General features: G+C 41.5%; 1 protein-coding gene across 17 annotated transcripts in view; it reads left to right on the top strand.

Annotated features, from left to right (window-relative positions):
* Window positions 1–19,305, top strand: part of ACTR3B (actin related protein 3B) — a 53,222-nt gene extending 33,917 nt beyond the window's left edge. For 12 of the 17 annotated variants that reach the window (XM_084621947.1, XM_084621938.1, XM_084621948.1 and 9 more), the window contains 3 exons: window positions 15,164–15,289; window positions 15,854–15,927; window positions 16,528–19,305. In XM_084621947.1, the coding sequence (XP_084478073.1) occupies window positions 15,164–15,289; window positions 15,854–15,927; window positions 16,528–16,666 (339 nt within the window). In that variant the 3' untranslated portion in view covers window positions 16,667–19,305. The remainder of the gene's footprint in view (window positions 1–15,163; window positions 15,290–15,853; window positions 15,928–16,527) is intronic. The other 5 variants (XR_014710643.1, XR_014710644.1, XR_014710646.1 and 2 more) reach the window with 2 other exon arrangements.
* The last annotated feature ends 5,198 nt before the right edge of the window (window positions 19,306–24,503 follow it).

Genomic DNA, 24,503 nt, shown 5'->3' with positions numbered 1-24,503 from the left:
TCGAGCTGGAGCAAGCATAAATAGCGATTGTAGCAGTGGGCACATGGGGAGCGGTAGTAGAGGGACGGCAGAGTCATGTCGAGTACATATCCTTGGTTTCAAGAAGGTTTGTACTCAGCATGGCTCAGCTGTGCCTCTGCTGCCACTACTAGTGTTACTGTGTCTACACTACGGTTTATACTCCCGCTGGGTCAGTGATGGCCAGCTCAAGTATGCGCATGAGAGCAGTGAGCAGGAATCACACTCCTAGCTCGTAGTGTCAAGATGGACTTAGAAAAACTGACACTTGAATGTTTGGATACAAGGGCTTTTGGCGTACTGGATCTTCAATTTCAGAGGACGTTAGCCAGGTTTGCATTTAACCTAGCATGTGCTTGGGCATGTACGATAAGAACAAGACTTTGACCTTCTTTTTAAGGGAAATTAAACTAATGTTAATGCAGTATTGGAGTGATCCATGCTAACGTCGTGGCTTTCTGTACAATCTAGTAGCCAGATCATTTGTATAGGTTTGAGTCTGCTACTGCCTCTGAGCTAGTGGACCTTATTCATTAGCTCAGTAAACTTTTAGATCCAGAGATCCCCCATTCAATTCCTGCAGACAGCAGAAGAGGAGCATTGTTACATTAGGGTTAAGATGTCTAGCATTGAAGTAAGAAAATTCCAAATCTCTCTCCGGCCTCAATGTTAATCTATCCATGCTGCATATTTGTTATATCTTCTTCTGTCCCTCTTCCTTAAATGTAAATGCTATTAATATGCGCAATATGGCTGAGTTTAATATTGCGGAAGAGCTCATAACTACTTTCCTAAAGCATGAGTGCCTGATTTCTCAATCTTAATTTTTTTTATACTGCCTAAAAATATATATACACACACTTGAACTTTAGTTATTGTGTATGTTTACATATCTGTAGATTATACCCTCGATATATCAACTCATGACAGTGAAATACATGATTTGGAGTTAAAACAGGGCAAATATTAAGATGAGTCTAAAGATTTGGAGAGTGAAATAAAACCTATATTTTGCTACAACAGTAAAAAGTTTTAACACCTCTGTGGCATTATTTCCCTTTTATTTATATAGAGAAGAGTTTATTTTGGTCACTACAAGTACATTCCATATTCAGTAAGTAGAAGCAACATCAGCCCCAGTGAATTTTTTACAGAAAAATGTTGTTGCAACATATCGTTCATGGAAATTAACTCTAGAGTCCTCTCGTGTCATTTGTATGTCTGTATTCCACTTCTTTCAGCTTGCCAATCCAGATTTTATGGAATCCATTTCGGATGTAGTTGATGAAGTTCTATAGAACTGTCCCATTGATGTTAGTTGTCCATTATAAAAGGTATCAGTCTTTTTGGGGTAAGACTGACTAACTTCACCTGAAAATTAAAGGTCCATATTCTCACAATGAACTATTTTAATTATGTAAGTACCATTCCCATCTGGTATGGGAAGTGCAAGCTCTATGTATAAGTACTACTAGAAAAAAACCTTTTGGGGGGAATCCAAATAACTTGTATTTCTCATTGAAAGGTACTTAGTATTTACTGCTTTTCATTTTCGAAGCACTTGAATTCTTGCAACAGACATGTGAAATCGGTAAGTGTTCTCTCCATGTTACCAATGGAGGAACTGAGGCAGAGAAGTTAAGTAACCTGCCTGAGCCACATGTGGAGTCTGTAACAGAGCTGGGATTATAACTTGAGTTCCTGGAAATTTATTAATATACCATGGTTTGAAAACTTTTATGTTTTTGGTATTCTTGATTCTTGCATTTCCCCCTTCACTCCTCCCCATCCCAAAAATAGCTAAATACTGAAGCTAGATATTAAAATATGTAAATAAAAAATAGTGATATAACCCAGGCTATTAACCCTGTATAAGTTTATCAGGCATCAGCCAAGAGGGATCTTTGTTACTAGCTTGTTAGAATATGAAAATGGAGGTTCCTGAACTACAGCCCATAAATCCTCAGTCTGACTTTAAAACATAGGCCTGCAGTGAGCTTTCTCTATGAGTTGGAAGGACAACTCTCAGTGGGATCATAGGGTAATGGCTATTAGAGTTACCAAAAGCAACTACAGCATTTGCTCAAGAAACTTCCTGAAAAAGCACAAGATCAAATTCGCACAGACACACCCCTGGAACCCCGACCTGGGATATTCTATCTACTACCCAAGATCCATAAACCTGGAAATCCTGGGCGCCCCATCATCTCAGGCATTGGCACCCTGACAGCAGGATTGTCTGGCTATGTAGACTCCCTCCTCAGGCCCTACGCTACCAGCACTCCCAGCTACCTTCGAGACACCACTGACTTCCTGAGGAAACTTCAATCCATCGGTGATCTTCCTGATAACACCATCCTGGCCACTATGGATGTAGAAGCCCTCTACACCAACATTCAACACAAAGATGGACAACAAGCCGTCAAGAACACTATCCCCGATAATGTCACGGCTAACCTGGTGGCTGAACTTTGTGACTTTGTCCTTACCCATAACTATTTTACATTTGGGGACAATGTATACCTTCAGATCAGCGGCACTGCTATGGGTACCCGCATGGCCCCACAGTATGCCAACATTTTTATGGCTGATTTAGAACAACGCTTCCTCAGCTCTCGTCCCCTAAAGCCCCTACACTACTTGCGCTATATTGATGACATCTTCATCATCTGGACCCATGGAAAAGAAGCCCTTGAGGAATTCCACCATGATTTCAACAATTTCCATCCCACCATCAACCTCAGCCTGGTCCAGTCCACACAAGAGATCCACTTCCTGGACACTACAGTGCTAATAAACAATGGTCACATAAACACCACCCTATACCGGAAACCTACTGACCGCTATTCCTACCTACATGCCTCCAGCTTTCACCCTGACCACACCACACGATCCATCGTCTACAGCCAAGCTCTGCGATACAACCGCATTTGCTCCAACCCCTCAGACAGAGACAAACACCTACAAGATCTCTGTCAAGCTTTCTTACAACTACAATACCCACCTGCGGAAGTAAAGAAACAGATTGATAGAGCCAGAAGAGTTCCCAGAAGTATGCTACTACAGGACAGGCCTAACAAAGAAAATAACAGAACGCCACTAGCCGTCACCTTCAGCCCCCAACTAAAACCCCTCCAACGCATTATTAAGGATCTACAACCTATCCTAAAGGATGACCCAACACTCTCACAAATCTTGGGAGACAGGCCAATCCTTGCCTACAGACAGCCCCGCAACCTGAAGCAAATACTCACCAACAACCACATACCACACAACAGAACCACTAACCCAGGAACTTATCCTTGCAACAAAGCCCGTTGCCAACTGTGCCCACATATCTATTCAGGGGACACCATCACAGGGCCTAATAACATCAGCCACACTATCAGAGGCTCGTTCACCTGCACATCCACCAATGTGATATATGCCATCATGTGCCAGCAATGCCCCTCTGCCATTTACATTGGTCAAACTGGACAGTCTCTACGTAAAAGAATAAATGGACACAAATCAGATGTCAAGAATTATAACATTCATAAACCAGTCGGAGAACACTTCAATCTCTCTGGTCACGCAATCACAGACATGAAGGTCACTATCTTACAACAAAAAAACTTCAAATCCAGACTCCAGCGAGAAACTGCTGAATTGGAATTCATTTGCAAATTGGATACTATTAATTTAGGCTTAAATAGAGACTGGGAGTGGCTAAGTCATTATGCAAGGTAGCCTATTTCCCCTTGTTTTTTCCTACCCCCCCCCCCGATGTTCTGGTTTAACTTGGATTTAAACTTGGAGAGTGGTCAGTTTGGATGAGCTATTACCAGCAGGATAGTGAGTTTGTGTGTGTGGTTTTTGGGAGGGGAGTGAGGGGGTGAGAGAACCTGGATTTGTGCAGGAAATGGCCCAACTTGATTATCATGCACATTGTGTAGAGAGTTGTCACTTTGGATGGGCTATCACCAGCAGGAGAGTGAATTTGTGTGGAGGGTGAGAAAACCTGGATTTGTGCTGGAAATGGCCCAACTTGATGATCACTTTAGATAAGCTATTACCAGCAGGACAGTGGGGTGGGAGGAGGTATTGTTTCATATTCTCTGTGTGTATATAAAGTCTGCTGCAGTTTCCACGGTATGCATCCGATGAAGTGAGCTGTAGCTCACGAAAGCTCATGCTCAAATAAATTGGTTAGTCTCTAAGGTGCCACAAGTACTCCTTTTCTTTTTGCGAATACAGACTAACACGGCTGTTACTCTGAAACCTGTTCTTTTGTTCTAAGAGACCACAATTCCAACAGGGCATTCTTTGCACCCAATGCTGGGGAATTGATTAGTACTGTACTGTCTTTACAAAAGAAGGCCATTTCTTGAATTGCATGCACCGCTGTCCTCCGCATGTAGGTGTTTCTTTTTTGGGGAGAGGGTGGTCTCCCTGTCAAATATCGATTAGTTCCATGCTGAATTAATATAAGGTCTGTCAGGATCACAATGAGATGGAATGGCTGCACACAGTAATCAGGGTTGCCACTTTGCTAGTTTATAAAAGCTAAAGCTGGCTCCCGTTTTAGCATCAAAGTCAGCCTGGTAAATAACCTTTCCTTGGCTAAGTCACTAAGTGGGAGATTTTTTTTTTTGCCTTCTCTTCTTGTTCACTTTATTACTTTTTATGTATAGTACTGCCAGTGTTTTTGTTTTTTAAAACTCCATCTTGACTTTACTTCTGGGAAGCATTGATTCCTTTGTCTCTCTTTACATGGAGTTAATAGTTCCAAAATAATTGATGGGAAATGCTGCTCTTTCCTTAGATGGAAGAAGATGGGTAGGTCACTAGGTCCTGGAAGCAGAGGGAAGACATAATACAGAGGCCTATTTTTATGATTTTATTTCTGTACGTGGAATAGGGGAAAGGAGAACAGAAGGAAACTGAAAGGAGATGTTTGAGATGAACTACCAGTGCAGAAATCATAGTGGCTAGTGGGGGTTTTTACTTGGTGACTAAGTAATGGGCTTTCTTCCACTCTGATCCCTGTCTCTGTATCTTAAGTATTTCTAGAATGCAGCAGTAACTTAAAAGCTAAACACAGTAGTTTAGATTCCCTTAGGATGTCCCCTATGGACACTATTAGTAGATTGCTCTTCTGTTGTTCTCCCTCTCCCCCCCCCCGCCCCATTCTGTTCCTCTTCCCTCTCACCGTTTTTCACTCATGTACAGATTTTCCATTCTGGTTGAGAGATCTTTGGGCTTCCCTGCTGTGCTGAACTTTCAGAAGGTAGAAATCCCGTGAATAACTGCCAAGAGGTGCATCTTCCACCTGGGCTCAGTCAGGGCAATGGGGGACAAGTCCACCCACCAGTGGGAGCCTCCAAGTAAAAGTTAAGTTCAGATCTCCCCAAAGGATACAGCTTCCCTAGTTCTACTAAGAGGTGGGTTCCAGACTTGTTACTCCACTCTTGTAATTTTTGCCTGGTTGAGCACCCATGATCTTTACCCTTTCCATTCTCCTGTTTTCACCCAATTTATCCTTTTCTCTGTCCGTTATGTTAATTATTTTGTAGTCAAAGTTGCTGTCAGTAAAAGTGGCTAAAGAGGGAGAGAGCAATAGCATGGAAAAGAACTTTACTTGGGCTTGGTAGAAGAACATAAGTTTGTCTGAGTCACTAGATAAGTAGTAAGTGTACTTATCTTCAGTATTACAGGGAATAATACACACCCAGTCTACAGCAGAGCAGAAAACCCACCTCCACTTTCGATAGCTGTCTGGCTCCCTGTTGTCTATACAAGTAATAACATGGCTGTAGCAGATGTTAGTACTGGATGATCTTCAGTGTTGTCCTGAGATTACCATTTTATTTATCTGAAAGTGTTATCTGAAGTCTTGAAACTGAAGCTCACCATGTCTCTTGCACACCAATGATTCCATAATATGATTAAATCTGAGTGTAGCGAAGGGAGCGGTAGTCAAACATCCCAGGCCCATGGTGCAATTCTGGATATAGTTACAGTAATTTTACAGATGCGCACAATGGTCTTATATAATGCTTGTAAAACTTCTCAATCTTTTAAAAAGAATATTTCTGTTGGTGACAGGTAGCTACAGAAATTTCACAGCATGCTGTTGTTCTTACCTATCTGATCTGCCTCATTTTTGCTCAATAAAAATTCCTCTGCAGTACCTCCTACATTTTTTTGGTGGCTGCTGTAATCTCATTTGACCAGGAGGCTGGGATTGATTGCCCGCTCCTAAGATCTGTGCCTGTGTTGGTCAGCAGGAGGGGCTCTAGGTGTAGTGCAGCTGGCATTCCCACTACTCATTTCTTTATTCCCTCCCATTCTCTCTTATCTCCTGAGAGCGTGTGTGTGTGTGTGGGGACGGGAAGGGGGGGAGGCATTAAAAAAAAAATGTTCAAGTTCTGTGAGGGAGTTAGTACCACCTGTATCCAGGGATGACTGCAAAAGGTCTTGAATAAATGTGTTTTAATATGATGAATTCAGATCTGGGTTTATGTAGTAGATCTAATAGCCATCATAAGTCTTTTTAAAATAATGCATTAAATTTTGGCTGGACAATTGTTGTGAAGTTGACTGGAGAGCATTACTCACAAGTTTGACATATTTCACCTATAGTCATTGACAGTCTCACGTTTTTTATGGGAGGAATGGTGCTTATTGGCCAGAATTCTGAGAATATCAGTGTTCTGTTTTGTTTTTTTAAACTCTCTCATTCTGTCTTTAACTTCCACCTGGACATGCAACTGAGATGGTGTCACATTCCAGAGTGCAATCCAGGTGTTGTTTCACTACCGGCCCTGTAACCTTGGGTGCCTCACAATGCTGTTGTAGCTCCCAACCTCCGCTGCTCACAAGCCGCGTACCAATACCAATGTCTGTATATAGCTACTGCCCTGGTACAGCACGTCTGATTCCAGCAGCCTGTCAGCAATATTCCAGCCACACTCAAGCAAGGCTGCTGGAAGCTAACTACTTGCAGGGTGACCCTCAACACATCCCCAGTCCTAAATTTTCCCCCAAAACATGGTCTGCACTGTCCAGCCCTCTCCTGAACAATTCAGGTATTAGAGGTCCATTACTCCTGTAAAAGATCAATATTCAACAGTTTGCTGCTTTAACGGGACTTACCAAACAGTTCAGTTTAAACACAACACTGGATTCATTTAGATTAAAAATAAAACAAGATTATTTAACTACAAAAAAAGAGATTTTAAGTGAATTCAAATATCATTAAAGTCAGACATGGTTACAAGAAAAATAAAGATAAAATACTTTCCAGTAGCTAAAACTTAACAAGCTAGTTTTGGTTCAAGGTTAAAAAAAAAATCCTTACCATAAGTTCCCAGTAACAGGGATAACCAAATTCTCAGGCCAGGATCTCCCCTAGGATCAAAAGGTCAGTTCCTTTGTCTTAGGTGAGAGAGGGAGAGATGCCTTGGGGTGTTTTTACCCCTCATTTTTATGGTCCAGTCATCCTTTGAAGTGCACGCTTCTGAGGTTTATGCCTCAAAGTAAAGTTCATTCAAACAGTAATGACGGTGACATGGAGTCTGGTGATGAAGGTAGCTCCATGCTCTTTCTGAAATACAGATGTGCATTGTCTCTTGCCATTTCTCCCTCTTGCTGTCTCCAGGACTCTGTTTACTACTTACATGTAAATAGAGGTAAACATACATTCCTTTGTTTAGGATAAACCCATTTAACAAATGCCTAGTCAGGGCTATGTGGGTATGAACATGTGCTAACATCGCACAGGGGGAATTAATAATTTTACATATGATGTTGCTATGTACATTTCACCATGATATTATTGACCAGCAAGTTATTAGTTTTCAGATGATACTTCACAGGGCATATGTTGTACAAAGATTATTACAGGAGCATATAGGTTCCTTTCAGTCACAAATGGGCAACAGTGATCTCTGCTCACTGTTCAAGAATTTCAGGCTGCAGTATCTCCCTGTTGCTGCACTATGGGATCAGCATTAGGTGTGAATCCGTGTTCTGTTATGAGACTTAAGCTCTAGCTCCCAGCTGAACTATCCTGACAGCTAACAGAGTTTCTCGTAGCACATCCTGCTTCTGAGCTAGAGTCATGTCTCTCCCCCAAGCTGTAAGATACTCTCCACAGTATGTGGCACATAGGCTTTCTACTTGTGCATATCTGTTGGAATGTGGAGGGTTAAGAACAATTATGGGTGGTGGTGAAAATTTTCCTCTGAAGTCTTCTAACATATCATGCCATTTTAAGCCTTTTCTGAAGGTTGCTTAAAAATATGCACTGCATGATAGGTAGGTGGCACTGTCTGACCATCATACTGTGGATGTTTTCAGGTCCAATAACCAGATATGGTGATTTGTGAATTACAAATGAGGATTTATTCTGCAGTGGTCCCTAGCTCAACTGTCATCAGTTTTCTTTTCTGCATTTTTGGTTCTTCCAAAATGATATGAAGCTTTGGAAATGTTATCGAGAACCTTGCTAATCTGTGCTTCAGCAAATAGAAAATCCACAGTTGGCAGTTTAAGTGCAGAGCAGGGAGGCTGGCAGGAGGGGCCAGTGCTCGTGGTGATGCCATTAGGTCCATGTCACATCATCTCTTGGCACTGAGTTTTGACTACAGAAGTTAAGCAACTTATCTCTATCTTTCTTTCTGCTACACAGCATGGGGCATGCCATCCTATCTGTACTGTTGCCATAGTTCAGCCACTGCAGGATCATTAAGGAGGAACCCTTCTCTTTCGTGGCAGCTCTTAAGAGAGGCTGTATCACTTCTTTACTCTATGGCGTTCAGCCCACCTATTGGGAGAGATTAAAGATGGCTGCTGCTATCTCTCTGTGCTGAGGAGAAAAGATCTCCCCATAGCTCCAACCTCTGCTTTTTCTCATCCAGTGAGAAGTGATGTGCATTCCCCTAGCGGGCTGTGACGTGTATGACTACATACTGCACATAGATGACTAAAAATGGTGGTGATGGAAGTATGCTCCAAGTACAGTGTGTTCAGATGCTGCATAAAGTATCTTAGACTTGACTTACCCACACAGTCTGGGTCCTTTCAAGGCTTCTGCTTATGCCAAACTATGTGGTGGTTTTACAGTTCAGACAAATGTGGACTAGGAGTGAGCGATGCCTATTTTAGTTTGATACAACTGGAATTTGACCCCTATCCATTGTTATGAAGAACTAGTACACGAACCGTTGCGTCACCTAACCCTTTGCTGTTACAAATTATAAATGACTGGAGACTGTACCCAAAACAAATGATTGTCAGCTTTTACAAAATGTAGTGTAAAAAGTAGGTTAAACTTTACATTATTGTTGTTTGCGATGAGCTGAATTAATCTGTATGATCTTGGGATTTGGTAACATTGTTAAATTGATTCTGTGATAATGTCTTAATTTATTTGGACATTTGTTCAAATATTCTGCAGTCTGACTGGAGACTTGCTAACGACATAGTCTGGTTACAGGCTTGACATACTGTGCCTTTCTTAATCATTAAGAACAGCTGAGGTGACCCTCTTAAGGTATGTCTACAGTGCAGATGGAGGTGTCACTTCCAGCGTGGGTAGACCTATCTGTGCTAGCAGGCTAAAGACGGAAGTGAAGCTGTGGCTGCACAGACACGAGGGCAGGCTGGTGGCCCCGAGTGCAATCCCCTCTGAAACCCCAGGTGCATACTCGGGGCAGCCCGCAGGTGCTGCTACACTGCTCTTTTTAGTGTATTCGTGCGGGTATGTCTGCCTGAGCTGGAAATTACACCCAATTGTCAAGTATGTACTGAAAATGTACTTTTAAGGGACTTTTAAGTCCTGTTTGTTCAGGACTGAAAGTCAAGTTTAGTTCAGAAATACGTTGTTGATTACAAGGCATCTTCCTGACATGCAGTGTAGTTGTAACAGGATTTTAATCAAATAATTAAAATATGGCTCCAGTCGTGACTCAATTTATTTACCTTTACCTCTAAATAGGTTGTTTTCCTGCATTGAAGTTTTGGGAGAGGAACCAGAATAGTTGCTTTTATAGATTAATTAAAAGAATAAGCAAATATGAAGCTAAAAAAATCACTATCTAATTTACTTCTGATTTCCCCAAACTAATGAAATATAACACAATGCAATGATCAAATTAAGGTTACAACTGAAATTCAATCAATAGATCAGTTTCAATTTATCCAGCTCACTGATACAAAGATTATTAAATCAGTTTATGAAGTTTACATAAAAATGACTTCCGTGCTTCCCAGGGAATTAAGGACGAATTCCTTTCTTTTCATCTAATAAATTGGGCTAAGAGTCTTACTAAAAGTAGAAGCACTACAGCAGCACAGCGACACCTGTAGCCTAGATGCTTCCCAGGGCGACGGAAGGGGTGTTTCAGTCTGTTGTTAATCCACTCCCTGAGCGATGGTAGCTGGGTTGACAGAAGACCTGTTCTATCAACCTAGCCGCATGGACACTGGGGTTAGGTCAACCTACCTCCGGTGCCCAAGACATGACATTTTTCACACCCCTGAGCAAAGTAACTAGGTCAATCTAATTTTTAAGTGTACACCAGGTCATAGAATCTGGAATTCATGTGATTTGGTCTTAGCAGAGAACTAGTCCTGGTGTTGTAAATAACTTGAGCTTGTTTCATATGCAAGGGGAGGTGGTCGGTTTCTTCCCTCTGTTAGTTGTAGACTTAAGGCTTGGCTTAGCTGACGGTCAGTCTTTCACGTCTTCTCCGGATGGCTGGTTCAGGTGTTGATATGAGAGAATCCCCCCTTTCCTTCTGGATGGTTAGTCTTATATAGGGTTCAGTGTCCCCTTGCTCTCCCTAAGGGACCATCCTTTTTCACTTAGAGATTCCAGTGTGTTGGCTGTAGCTCATCATGGACCAATAATTTGGTTTCTTGATCTGAGGTCATAGTAGAAGTTTCCAATCTGAGGTGGACATTTTCTTGCAAAATCTGCTGCTGACCATGAGCAGATGTCTTCATTGTAAGCAGGACATGTGAGAGGCTGGTATGAGGAGCTGGAAGAGACTTCTGTCTAATGGAAAAAGGCCCATTCTCACTTTGGTAAATATAATTAAAGGTTCATTGTCAGTTACCCTTTCACACACTTCCACTCATTCCTTATGACAGTAAGCATGACAGGGAAAAAGGGACTCTGAGAGGGGGCCAAGTCCAGGATGAGTGCATGGCCTGCTCCAGTGCCCTTTCACCTAAACTTGGAGCTGCTTTAGCATTCCTTAATATAAACTTCATTCAGCATTTGACCAAATAAAGTGACCCAAACTCAAGTCTGGCCCATGTTCCCTACAGTAAGGTACTATCTAATCTTTTATCTGAGTGTAATACTTGTGTGTATAATTATCCCAATCATAATATTTGCTGTTTGTATAGCACTTTATCTTAAAACTGCTTTACAAATATTAAACCCCATAATGTCTCTGAGAGGCAGGTAAGTATTGTCCCTTTTAATGGGGAACGGAGACAAATAAATTAATTGACTTGCTGAAGTCACACATGGCTTCAGCTGATTTTTCCGTGGTTGCCCAGCAATAAGTCGTCTTAGTGCATCATGCACCGCTTGCATCAAATTTCTGTGGTATGTTAAACCAGTTTTATTTCAGGTAATCAATAGGAAGGAGAGACCCAGTTGATAAGCTTTTGAAAATGAGGAGTTGAAACTCTGGTAAATATGAAAGGCAATGAAATCTGTTCAGCCTCGTACAGGAAGGGCTGGGAGATGTCTCATCTGTACCATCTCTCAGACTTCAGTATCCCAGGGGACGTTTGCTTAATAGTAAAAGCAAGGGAAGCAAGTGTAAGGGAAGTCTTTCCTTACTGCCAGTCACTTGAGAGCAGTGGTTTTCAAGCTGTGGTCCTTGGACCCCTCAGTGTGCACAGATTATGTCTAAGATTTCCAAAGGGATCCGTACCTCGATTCTAAATTTTGAAGGGGTCCACAAATGAAAAATATCGAAAACCACTGCTTTAGAGGGTAATGTGTTCTGTACGTGGAGGGGTGAAGTTAATTTTCCTAGTTTTCCCCGAAATGTGAACTCACATGGGGCTCACTGTATTGTTCAGTCCATCCTGTGTAGCTAGTCTTGCATATATATGTTATCTGTCCATTAAGGAAAAGTACTTTTTAAAACCCGCTTCTTGTTTAGGGCTATCTTTTTTAAAATAAGATCTTTTAATTGGATCTGTTTGGCTCCTGAGGGATATCATAATTGTGTCTGCAGTGGGTCCTGTGATCTGCTTAGGTTTCTTCTGATTTTACAGATTCTGCATGTTCAAGCACAATGTTTTAAACATTTTGATTAAAAGAATCAGCTGGCTGAGAACAGCTGTTTAGACTTCACCTTCCCTGACGGGCTCCCTCTAGGAGGCTGAAGAATCCCAGGGCGTGTCACTGTGGAGAAATGCTGAAGTTTTCAGTATGACCTGACCAGTCTTTTTTAACATGCTTCACAGAAATCTTTTCCTCCAGTAGCGCTTGGAATGTAATGCTGAGTTCTACCTGGTAAAATGTCCGAGACAATAGGGTTTGCAGGCTTTTATGTTTTTAGGAGGAGGGTGTTGGCAGTTTGCGTTGTCCTCGATTTCTAAATGGTTCTGATGCTTTGGCTGAGTGACAAAAATGTATGCAGATTCCTATTGCCCTATGCACAAAAATGTTTTGGCTTTTGTTCTCCTGGGAGAAAACAGATCTTCTGAGTTCAGGCAATGTGTTGAAGACTAGATGTGAACACAGCTGTCTTCTGCCAAGGCTGTCTTAGGTTTGGCCCAGCACTGGCAGCAACACATTTAGCAGAAGACTCTGAGAAACTAACTAATAGTCTATTAGCAAGTGTGATCTAATGTTTATAAAGCAAAAACAAAAAAACCTTGGTATAGCAAATGCGCCATTAAAGGAATACTCAAGATCTGCAACAAATTTGATCTGGCTTGTCTAGATATCAGTTGAGATGATTCGCTATTTGCCCAGAATGTTTTAATGCCGCTGATGTTCTTCATATACAACAGTGTTTACAGTCATTTAGAAATATTTTCTGTGTTCTGTTATAGCATATCCAAGTTGGAAGTACCTTCTGAACAATGTGTAATTTGCCACCTTAAAAAGTTTGCTGTAATAGCAACAGTAGCAGAGAGCGGATATTAGGTTTGTAGTTAGTTGCACACTGCCTTTCTAGAAAGACCATTTTAAATCATACACTCTATAAGACTCATATGTATCTCCTCTTTTTTTATTTTTAGTTCTAGCAATATAGCTCTCACTTCATCCAATAAATCTACTGTTTAACTTGCTTAAATCCTGAACAGAATTATCACTGTCCCTCTCTATGCTAACCTTCCAAGCAATACATTTCGATGGCATCTTCTTAATTGCCATTTTATCAAATAAGTTCCAGTGGACCTTTTTTTTTTAAACTCGTAACAGTTTTCCTTTTGGATATTGAACATGCAGCTAGTAACCCATCTGGACATAGAGAAGACCTTGCTTTATTTTTCTGCGCTTTATGTTGGTATTTGCAGCTGCTCTGTTTTTGACGGCAGATTCAAGCTTGCTTTCTTTTTTTTTTAAAAACTCTTTATTAATGTATTTTTTTTTTGCAAGGGCCTCTTCTCCAGAGCATTCTTTTTTTGCTTATGTTATTAAATGTAATCTGAATGAACCCCCAAGTGACACTTTTTCTGTCAACAGGACTTTGACAGATGCCCAGATTATCATCATAAACAAAGAAGCAAGCTGTTCTCTTATTTTACAAGGCAAAACAAGGTTTTCTTGCTATCCATTATTAAAATAACCCCAAGCAGTTAATTCTGCATCCTGCAAGATGAATGTTTGTTACAGATGTCATGGACTCCAGGACTTTCTTTATTTAAAAAAAAAAAAATCTACATGGGGACTGAATAGTTCAAAGGATTGGTACAGGGGGTCTTTCACTTCTGGTTCAGTGGCTGAATTCCAGTCCAGGTCTGTAGGGTCAAAAACCTGTTACCATCTGATAGAAGCTTGGTCTGCAGGAAATGAGCGCCTGGTCACGTTTAGTTAAATTCCTAGTAGGTGTGGTCTGCACCACAAAAATGATTGCAGTAAGTACTAATTGGCACCTTGGTTTGCAATCGCAGCAGATTGAACTGACACGGACTGAGTTTCTTTCTGACCCTTACGGAGCACGTCTTCAGTCAGGGATTAGACCCCTTGTAATGGTGCTTGCTGTGCCGCTTCCTGTGCTGTGTTAGATACGCAGGATTTAAGTTTCCAGGGTCCTGTTTGTCATCTTCCAAAGCGCTGAAACAATTTCATTCATTCTCAGAGTTGCAGGACAGTAAGTGAATGTACGTGTGATTTTAAATGTCCTGTATTTAGTGTCTGAACATAATCCATTGGAGTGCACAGGACCAGACTAGTGGGCTTTCAATAGGGCCCTGAACTCCTAGGGCAGTACAAGACAATCAGGTAGAGGTGGGCACCCTCTGAAGTAAGACTCTTAAAGAAAAGAGAAGACTGGGATACTGTACCTTTCTCTGTTATAGAATTTTTTGTTGGCCCTGTACCTCTGAAATCATGAAGTGGCACAGAACTCAACGGTAACTGTATTTGGAGGGCTGGGTCTGAAAAGGTCAATTGGTTAATGAACTATGTAACTTGTCGTTCTGATTTTCCAAAACATATCATGACAAACCTAAAGCTTTATTTGACACCAAGAATAAAACTCCTTATCTGGAGCATCTCCAGTAACTTTGCTGATGATGCAGTATAGAATACATGTGCTTTTATTTATGCAGCTAAATTGCTTCTGCATGAGAGTAATAAAACTTTTAAAAACACACTAAGCAGAAGTGGCTACCACTAAGCAGATACGTGGAGCACCAACATGCCATTTTAATGGCTGTTTTTCTCTTTTTAATCACATACTCACCTGAAATGTAGCTCAAAGCATAACATTTTTGTCAAGCATAAAATGAAATGTAAAGAAACCAGTTCAATAAAATTAACTCGCCTACAAGTTGCGGGCCTACTGTGAAAACGAGGTGGTGGGGTATTTTGTATATTTTGACAGCGTCAGAACAGTTCTTGTTGGGTAATTGACTTTTGCATGTAAAGGAAGAGTTTCTTGTCTTTGTCTTGTAGAATGCGGCTCTTTCAGGAGGATCCACAATGTTCAGGGATTTTGGACGTCGACTACAGAGAGACTTGAAAAGAGTAGTGGATGCAAGATTGAAATTTAGCGAAGAACTCAGTGGTGGTTGGATAAAGGTAAACAAGAATTTCAAATATATCTGTTACATGGGTGAGTGAAATGAATGTGAATGCTTTAAAGCAACTGTTGCATTAATTAATAGGAGATTTCACTTCTGCATAAGAACCTGGGGAGCGTGGGATATATGAGGGTATCCAGATATACAGTTCAGCTGTGACTGCACCACATTAATAAAATTACGTTGTATGTACCATTAAAACAGGTGGACGTAGGTTAGCAAGCAACATGAAGGGACCCTTCTCTCAATGACAATGGAAACTAGGTGCAGAGTGATAACAGAACTTAATCTCTAGTGGGGAAGATTGTCCATTGTAATGCCCTTCAGCGTATAGTATAACTCAGGGTATGGAACTTCATTAACAAGTCCTGAGGCAGTGCTGAGACCTGCTTTCCTGAGGGAAGGTGTGGATTGTGTGCTCTGCATTGTGTGTGGGTGGAGGAACACAGGGGAGCTTCCAGCCCTGGGTAAAGATGTGTACCTCTCTCATTCAGAGAAGAGACCCTTGCCAGCAAAATGAAATTTATATGACTCACTAATTTTGAACCATTTTACTTTCTAGCCCAAACTGGTTGAAGTTCAAGTGATAACACACCATATGCAGTGTGGTTTGGAGGTTCTATGCTTGCTTCAACAGTATGTCTTTATGAAAATCTTTCTGAATTGTCCTGCCTATGCATTCTTTCTGCCATTGGACATGTTTGATATGCATACCCAGTTTAAAATGCTTGCACTTTTGCCATCCAAAATGATACATGCTATACTCAAACTTACTGGAATCCTTACAGTTTTTAATTGGGGAAAAAAAACCCTTGAACCAATGAGTTTTATCTGATTAAGGACTTCAGAATTTGACCCACTTTTGAACTATCCTGTATTTGACATCTGTAACACGGGATCGTCCGGATTCCATAAATCAGCGCTTAAGAATTGCAAAGACTCTTGGGATTCAAGGCCCAATCCTATCTTATTAATCATAAGAGAAAAAATACAAGAAAATTGGGCACAATTAATACTGATTTCACTAGACCCTTCTCCAGACAGATTTCCACCCATTAACTTTCATTTGATTCCCCAAAGAGTTCCTAGCTTACCCTGCTCCTAAAGGGACAGCATCCTGTCTCAGCACTGTAATCCAGAAAAAATACTGTTATTAGATGATCCTTTACTGGTGCACAGATTTATTGACCGGTTTCTGCAGTTTTATGTTCTTGATTCATTTTTCTTTTTTCTTAGACAGAGTTTTTCCAAGTATGTCACACCAAGAAGGACTATGAAGAATATGGCTCTAGTATTTGTCGTCATAATCCTGTCTTTGGAGTCATGTCATAACACTTGTCTAATGAAAGTCATGGGTCAGATATCTTGCTGGTGAAGAAACTCTTTTGAAATGGAAGAAGGCAGCAGTTACTGTATATACTGAAGCGAGATGTGGACGTTCATCTCTTGGAGCGTTTGGCTCTCATAGTGCACTACAGCACTGCGTACGGCCCAGAACTATTTCAGCAAAAGCCATTTATGTGCCAACTACCTTTAAAGCCTATCCCTCTCTTCCTTCCTAAATGTGAGATTCTAGGTAATAGGTAAGTCTCCGTTGAAGAGAATGTGCAAAACACTACTGGAGTCAGTCTAGAAGATTACAACATTGTCTTACTGCCTCTGGAAAGGAAAAAGGATTTAAGCCTTTCCCACTGAAGCCCTGATTCTGCAATCCGACCTCAATGGATGGATTGTTGTGCCTGTGTGGAGTCCCATTGACTTCAGTGGGACTCTGCATGAGTACAAGTGTCCACCTACACAGATTACATTGCAGGATTGGGGCCTTCCTTTGTGCATAATATGTTCTAAACTTGGAATACAAATGTATGTTTCACATCATTTTCAGTTTTATTATTTTCAGAGGGTGAAATGACAAGTTCTAAGCACAAACAGCTATTAGTGGCATGGAGTGATGTTACAAGTTTCCAATTGTGAGGCATGTACTGGAATTGTACTGGTGTGTCTTGTTGGCAAAACAAAAAAGGAATTTTTTTTGCCACGTATGCTAGAAAATGGTATTTTGTTTGAGTGACATGAACTTTAAGCAATTTGCTGTATTGTTTGAGATTTATTACAGCGTCTATATTATTTTTTGGTATGTCTGAATTTTCTGAAGCTATTTTATAGACAATGAAACTTTGTTTTGGTGTTGGTGAGTGGTGTATGAAGTGCTGCCTTACAAAAAGCTGTTAACGTCTTTACAAATACTGTTGTAGTTTGATTTATAAATTCCTTTACCTGTGTTTTATGCTTTGCCAGAGATGTTCCCAGGACAGCTTTCCATATGTTTATCAATATATATGATGCACCTATTGCAAAGCAAAAATATAATAGAATTCTCTAGGTGCAGGTACATAATTATTTAAATCACTTACATTAAAACAGATCTAGAATGACAACGAAGTATCGACTTAGGGTCTCAGAGAACTTGGCAAAAAACTCCCATTCCACCCAGTTCAGGTCACCTCCTTAAGCAAAAGCCCGAGTAAATGGAAAGCCTGGGAACCAGGGCTTGAATGTCCATGAATTTGAACTGTCATAAAATCAGAGGAAATTAATTCTGAAGTCAGAGGCCCTCCATTGAGAGTGCCCTGCTTCCATGTGAATTCTAAAGCTTGTTAGTAAAGTCTCTTCAGCTGGTCTCTACTGAGGTGGAAGGTGAGGATAGAGGTGGACACTTAGTCTTAGTTAGGTGCTCTGATCCGGAGGTGGATTGGACAGATTAGTGAGCCTAAACATAAAATGTAGGATTTCGTAGAACAAAACCAGTGTTGACAGTTAAAGTATAGAGACCATTAATTAATGCTCGACATTAGCTGTGTGATTCTTTTTTTTTTTTTTTAACAAGTCATTTTAAAATTAATACAGAAGCATTGTAAGAGTTCACTGGATTAAACAGGATATTTTTGCCTTTCAACAGGATGTAAAATCCCACAAAATGCTAGTTATTTTGGAACCTCATAGCCGGGGCAATGACCAACTCCAGTTGGTATTGAGACAAAGCTACATGGTACTCAAACTCAAGGGCAAAATAATTAGGAAATATATCTGGCGACTTGAGCAAGTTTATTCTTTATTTTGTGTGTGTGAACTTAGTGCTTATGAAAAGAAACAATTAGTTCATCATCCTGGAGATGGAAGGTTCCTAACCACAGAAAGAAGACAAAGAACAGTCATGGTGCAAACGCACAAACACTGCTCCTGCCAAATGTGTTTCAGCTCTGAACTAAAGAAGAATCTCCTTTAGGCATGACAAATTGGTTCTGTTTCCAGACTCATTTCAGTTCTTTGTGTACCAGAGACTAACGGACACAAGTTGCAGTGTGTGCTAGTGGGTTTGGGACTTGAGCCTTGCATTCTATCTCTCACTGTACCGCTGGCTTGCTGGGTGACCTCAGGCAAGTCATTTAACCTCTCTGGGCCTCAGTTGGTGGTAATGATATTGACCTCCTTTGTAAAGCACTTTGAGCCCTAGGGATGTGAAGTAATATACAAGAGCTAGGTATTAGTGTTTAAACCAACCTGAATTGCTGTCAGAAGTTAGAGCTGTGTAGAGCAGACTTAACTTCTGTTGCTGAGAGAGAGAGAGCTTATCTCTCTCACCAACAGAAGTTGGTCCAATAAATATTACCTTACCCACCTCTCTAATATTCTGGGATTAACATGGCTACAGCAACACTGCATACTTCACAGGTTTAACAGGTGCAGATTTTGATGGTGGTTTATAATGTGGTCATTTGACTATTTCACAAGAGTCACTAAAGAGTTATCAGCTAATGGTTTTTAGTTTCGTCGAGCTCAGGCTGGATTTGAGCCAGCACCCTGAAGGCGGAAGGCAACATCTCCCATTACCAGTCCCCTGAGCCTTCTCCTTTTCCAGTAGTAAGTGTTTAATGGCACTGAAGGTTTTTATGACCCTAATGAATAGTGTGCATATGTTCACCGTGGTACTGTCAATTAAATACAATTAGTGAAGCCTTGATGTGACCTGCAGTACTAATCTTTCTGTAAATAATTCATTCTTTATGATTGCTGTGTTCTCTCTCATTTGGAAAAAAATATGGTTATGCCAAACTTGAAGCTGAGATGGATCACGTGACAAGTTTCTTTAAACCCACTAGCGATAGCAAGCAGGAATAGATCACCTCCTGCTTAATTGAAGAGCATTACATAATGTTAAAAATTATGTGCCGCAGTGGTGAAATAATTGCGGTAAATGGAGGCTCTGAGGTAAAATTGTGTAGTACAGTTATAGCTAGTTATGTCCGTCTTGAATAGCCAGATTTTTGTAATAGTATTTTTAAACAGGGAAAGGGAAATGGTCAGGAGAAAAACTGCCACCTGGGGTATTTGCATGATTTTAAAAGGTTTTAAGTTTCCACATGGAATGCTTGTGACATTTGAGAGGTTCAAACTCTAACAGAATCCTTGTAGATTGACAATGTGTTGCTTCTGTGGTCGGTTTTAGTCAATGTTTCAACTCTGACAGTTCTGCCAAGGATTCAGGGCCTAATCGAAAGACAACGGAAGGACTCTCATTGTAAAGATCTGGTGGCTAGCATGTGAGTCTGCAGGGCTCTGGGTGACTGGTGCTTTCACACCACCAGCTGGTAGCTCTGGCAGAGCTGCAGTCCTCTGTAAACCCTGGAAAACTAGGCACCACAGGATGTGCTGCCCACAGAAGACCCAAATAGCAACACTCCCCGTGACCTCCAGTTGGTCCACATGCACTATTTAGGCACGGAGGGAATTCCAGGAAACTCTGTGCAACAAGCCAGATCCCTGACCTGCTGCTGAGACAAACCCTGCCTTGTTCCTGCACCCTCTTCTGATTCTTGGTCCCTGCATCCTTGCCTGGTAACTGGGTTCTGTTTCTTTGCTTTCCTAGCTTTGGTCCTGCATTGGACACACATCTGCTCCTGCCTTCCCTGACTCCAGTTCTGACTTTCAGCCCTGATTCTTGGCTCTGTCTAGTTTGACTCTTGGCTTGGTCATTTGGCCTCTGACTCTGTTCTGACCCCCTGTTCCTTTTCTGGTGCCTGACTCTAGCTCTGACTTCTAGGCCTTACTGCCCATGCCTTGGTTCCTGTCACTCGTTGGCTTTGAATCAGGCCTGTGATGGTCTTGAGCATATCCCTGTTGTTGTCTTGTGTGTTTCACTCTGCCTTCAACATGCTATGTGACTTTGGAGAAATCTCTTCATCTCTGTAAGCCTCCATTTCCCCTCCCACTCTTTTGTCTGGTACAACGGGGTTTGGGGTTTAATTAGTAGAAATGGGTATGCATGAGGTGCTTCACCTATAAAGACCAACAGGGAGCTGCAGAGGTGGGAGAGAGACAACTAGAGTGAAGCTGGAGTGACAGACTCCAGCAGGGAACCTTGAGGTATCAGGTGGGATTGAGAGAGATGGAGAGTGCTGGGAGTGAGTAGGCACCAGCAGGGAACTCTGACTCTAGGCAGGGAAGGCCTGGGAGACCCTCAATGGGAGAGACTGGGAGGGTGGACGTGAGTACTTTATTTTGGGAATGATTTTAGTTGTTTTAATCTAGCCCCAAGAAGGCGCATTACTGAACAGAATAAGAGTTGTCCTGCTGGTTTGTTGAAAAGAGGGGAAACTGCTGCTGGGGGCCATTTGCAGAGCCACCCTACAGCCAGGAGGGGGCATTGTCCCTGTTACATCTGGTCTATTTAGATGGTAAGATCTTTAGGCACAGGGACTGTCTTACTATTTACTTATACCATACCCAGCACAGTGGGTCTCTGATTTTGGTTGGGGCCTCTGCCGTAGCGCAATAATAGTAGAGTAATATGTCATGGAGCAGGCACTAGTGTAGTGGGGCTTGTGGGAGGAGACAGGGTAATACAGAAACATTCAAATCACTGCACCACATGTGGAAATTGTGACTCTGCAAAGACAAGTGGGTTATGTTGCTTCTACTTCACAATGACTCCAGAAAAAGCTTTCAGTTCATGCCTCAAAACCTACAGTAGCCTTAATGGGCAGCAGGTTTAAAACAAATAAAAGGAAGTTCTTCTTCACTCAGCGCACAGCCAACCTGTGGAACTCCTTGCCTGAGGAGGTTGTGAAGGCTAGGACTATAACAGCGTTTAAAAGAGAACTGGATAAATTCATGAAGGTTAAGTCCATTAATGGCTATTAGCCAGGATGGGTAAGGAATGGTGTCCCTAGCCTCTGTTTGTCGGAGGGTGGAGGTGGATGGCAGGAGAGAGATTGCTAGATCATTACCTGTTAGGTTCGCTCCCTCTGGGGCACCTGGCATTGGCCGCTGTCGGCAGACAGGATACTGGGCTGGATGGACCTTTGGTCTGACCCAGTATGGACATTCTTATGTTCTTATGGCTACACTTATAGCAGTGCTTGGGTTATGTGTAGCTACACATGAAAGTGAAAGGCTCTGGCAGCTCCCTAATGTGGGAGCCTTTCCCCGCTGCTGGAGCCTTTTACTGTGGCAGGAAAAACGTGTCGTCAGCAGGACATTCCACTGCTAAAGTTAGTATAGACGGGGCAGGCACTGCGTGGGCAGGTAGAGAGCTGTGTAGCGTAAATACCTTAAAGTTCAGGTGTGTAGTGTACGCTACTCGCCTAAGTTACGCCTCACCGCCTACACTGCTGTTCATACCTGCACTGCCTGGGTGTGCAGTGTCTACTGCACACGCTGCTGTCAGTGTACATGTACTTAGGGGCTTGTTTTGGTTTTCACAGCTTTATTCTAGCTTAGTGCAAGCCCAATATTTTTGGGTGACAATTTACTATCGTTTTTGTCAGTAGTTTAAAAATGCCTCATAAAACGCAGCTTATTCTCATACAGGTAAAGCATGTGTTGAGACAGCAGATTGGACAAACTGCAGGAAATGCCAGATCCTCCAGTAGCAGCAATGATATATATTATGTTGCATTCAGGACATAACTAATGCCATACAGTAGGAAGTGAGTTTTACTAATCTGCATTGACTTCTGGCATGTTATTGTGTGAGAGGAGAAAACTCCACCATCCACCAGTACACAGACTGTATTTTAAAAGGCCAGTTACGTCTTGCAGCATTCTTCCAGGCAGATGAATGTCTTCTGGTTGAGTCTAAGAACCTACATACATTTCCTTCAGTTATTGTAAAAGTAAAAGAGAAGATAAATCAAAACATATGGCCTCTCATACAAACAAAACTGAGCAGAATTGGGGGAGGGGTATGATTTGTGCAGTGCTGAAATGATATTGTAAGTTTTATCATTGCACTAAGTATAGGAGCACAAGCTGGATTTTTTGTGTTGTGCGGGGTACAGGGTTAATGATCTAACAAGTATTCATAAATAAGAAAATGGAAAATCTACCATATATTGCAAAGGGTGAAGGAAATACTTTCTTTTCAACTGATCTTTTTTGACACTTAGGACAAATTCAAGTGGTAATAATGTTAAATATGATCAGTGACATTTAACCCTTCTGTCTGTGTAAATGGGAGGAGAGAAGGAACTAATTTGGATCCTAAAAGCAATTTTTCAACATCACACCGCTTTGTGGTGAGTGATGACTTATTGGTGAGATTGCAACACCAAGAGACTATGTTGAGATGTCTCTGAGACCATGTTGTGCTTCTCTGCAACAACATTTAATAAAAAAGTGACTCTCCAGCCATGAAAACTATACTTTGATAAACAAACTGATAGTGCAATTTTTAAAGCTGGAAGGTGAGATTCAACCCTGGTATAATCCTTAGTGTCTGCTTTGGTGTGTCGTTGGTTTCCCACTACTTCAGGGGACAACAGCAAAATGGCAGCTACTTTTATAAGGGGGAAAAGTCCACACAGGTGTGAATGGGTGGCTGGTTTTTATATGGATTATGGATATTGATTTTTTTCCCCTCCAGACCCATATGCTACCCTAATCTCAATTCACATGGTGATTTATAGTTTTGTGCAAGAGATTGAGACTTGTGACACCCATGCCGAGGACCAGCATGAGGCCTATGCAATGCAGAAGCCCAACTGATAGGGCTTCAGTGGGAGTGAAAAGTGGTGCATAATAGACTTTACGTTGTCTTTCTGCACAGGAGTGGATTTCACCCTGTGTGAATAGTGTGCAGTAACCTTGTATGAAAGGTTGACCAGAAAGATACTGGACTGTGCCCAAATCTCACTCTTTGTAGTACATGCTGTACTCTTTTATTTACACACATGGCATAAGCTTTGTCAACCTCAGTTTACTGTGCTAAAAGTGGGAGGATATTGACAATAGCATGGAGAATATAAATTACAGATATGGCTGCAGTCTAATCCGCAGGGGCCTCAGGGTAAATGCTCGGTTGCAGTTTTATCTCACTTTGGTATGGGTCAGTATTTACGGCAATCAAGTTAATATAACTTCTATTCACACATGTGTCAGTCCCAAGAAATTTATTCCTGCCCCTCTGCTTGATGTGATTGACTGGTGGCTGTTTGACACATTTTGCTCTGCAATTAATATTCTGTACATCCCAGGACCTAGGAAACCAACTGTCGATGTGACAAAGATACAGAATGGCACTATGGATTTTGATATTTCTATACCATATTTTCCATTCCTTATTAACCATGCCTCGTATTTAAGACCCTGCTTTGCTGTCACTTTTATGTGACTGACTTAGAGAATGTTTTAGTTCATTTGTTCATTTAGTCCTATGGTATGTCTTTAATGCTTTAAAGGATTATGGCCAGGATATAATTATGGCCCTGTGGAATAAAGTCTTCAAATGATGTTGCCGCAGTCTATAATTGTACTGCATGTGCCCCGATGGCAAGGATTAATAGAGGATTACAAACTGTTTTCTTGTACTATGCAGTTCATAGCTATGCCATTTACAGTTCAGTGGCTTTAAGGAGTTAGTGACCTCTCCCTGGAAATTTTATTAAAGGACACTTCCTAAGTGGAATTTCTCCCAAATCATATTTTGCTTATGTCTGTCCATCACTTCAGATTTATCACCCTGAGCAGCCTCAGTAGCTGAGATCAGCTGAGGTTCTTGAGCCAAAAATCCCTAGGTCTAAATAGCTGGAGATTGAAAGCAGAGTGGCCCTAGTTCGGTTTTGTGAGAGTAGAAAGTTGGCAATCCTAACATCCTTGCCCCACCCCTCCCCTTCTCTGAGGCTCCGTCCCCACTTACTCCATTCTCCCCTCCT

The sequence above is a fragment of the Lepidochelys olivacea genome, assembly GCF_965140295.1.
Source record: "Lepidochelys olivacea isolate rLepOli2 genome assembly, chromosome: 2".
Taxonomy (NCBI): domain Eukaryota; kingdom Metazoa; phylum Chordata; order Testudines; family Cheloniidae; genus Lepidochelys; species Lepidochelys olivacea.
Note: the sequence above shows the minus strand (reverse complement) of the source record. Positions and strands in the feature narration are given on the sequence as shown.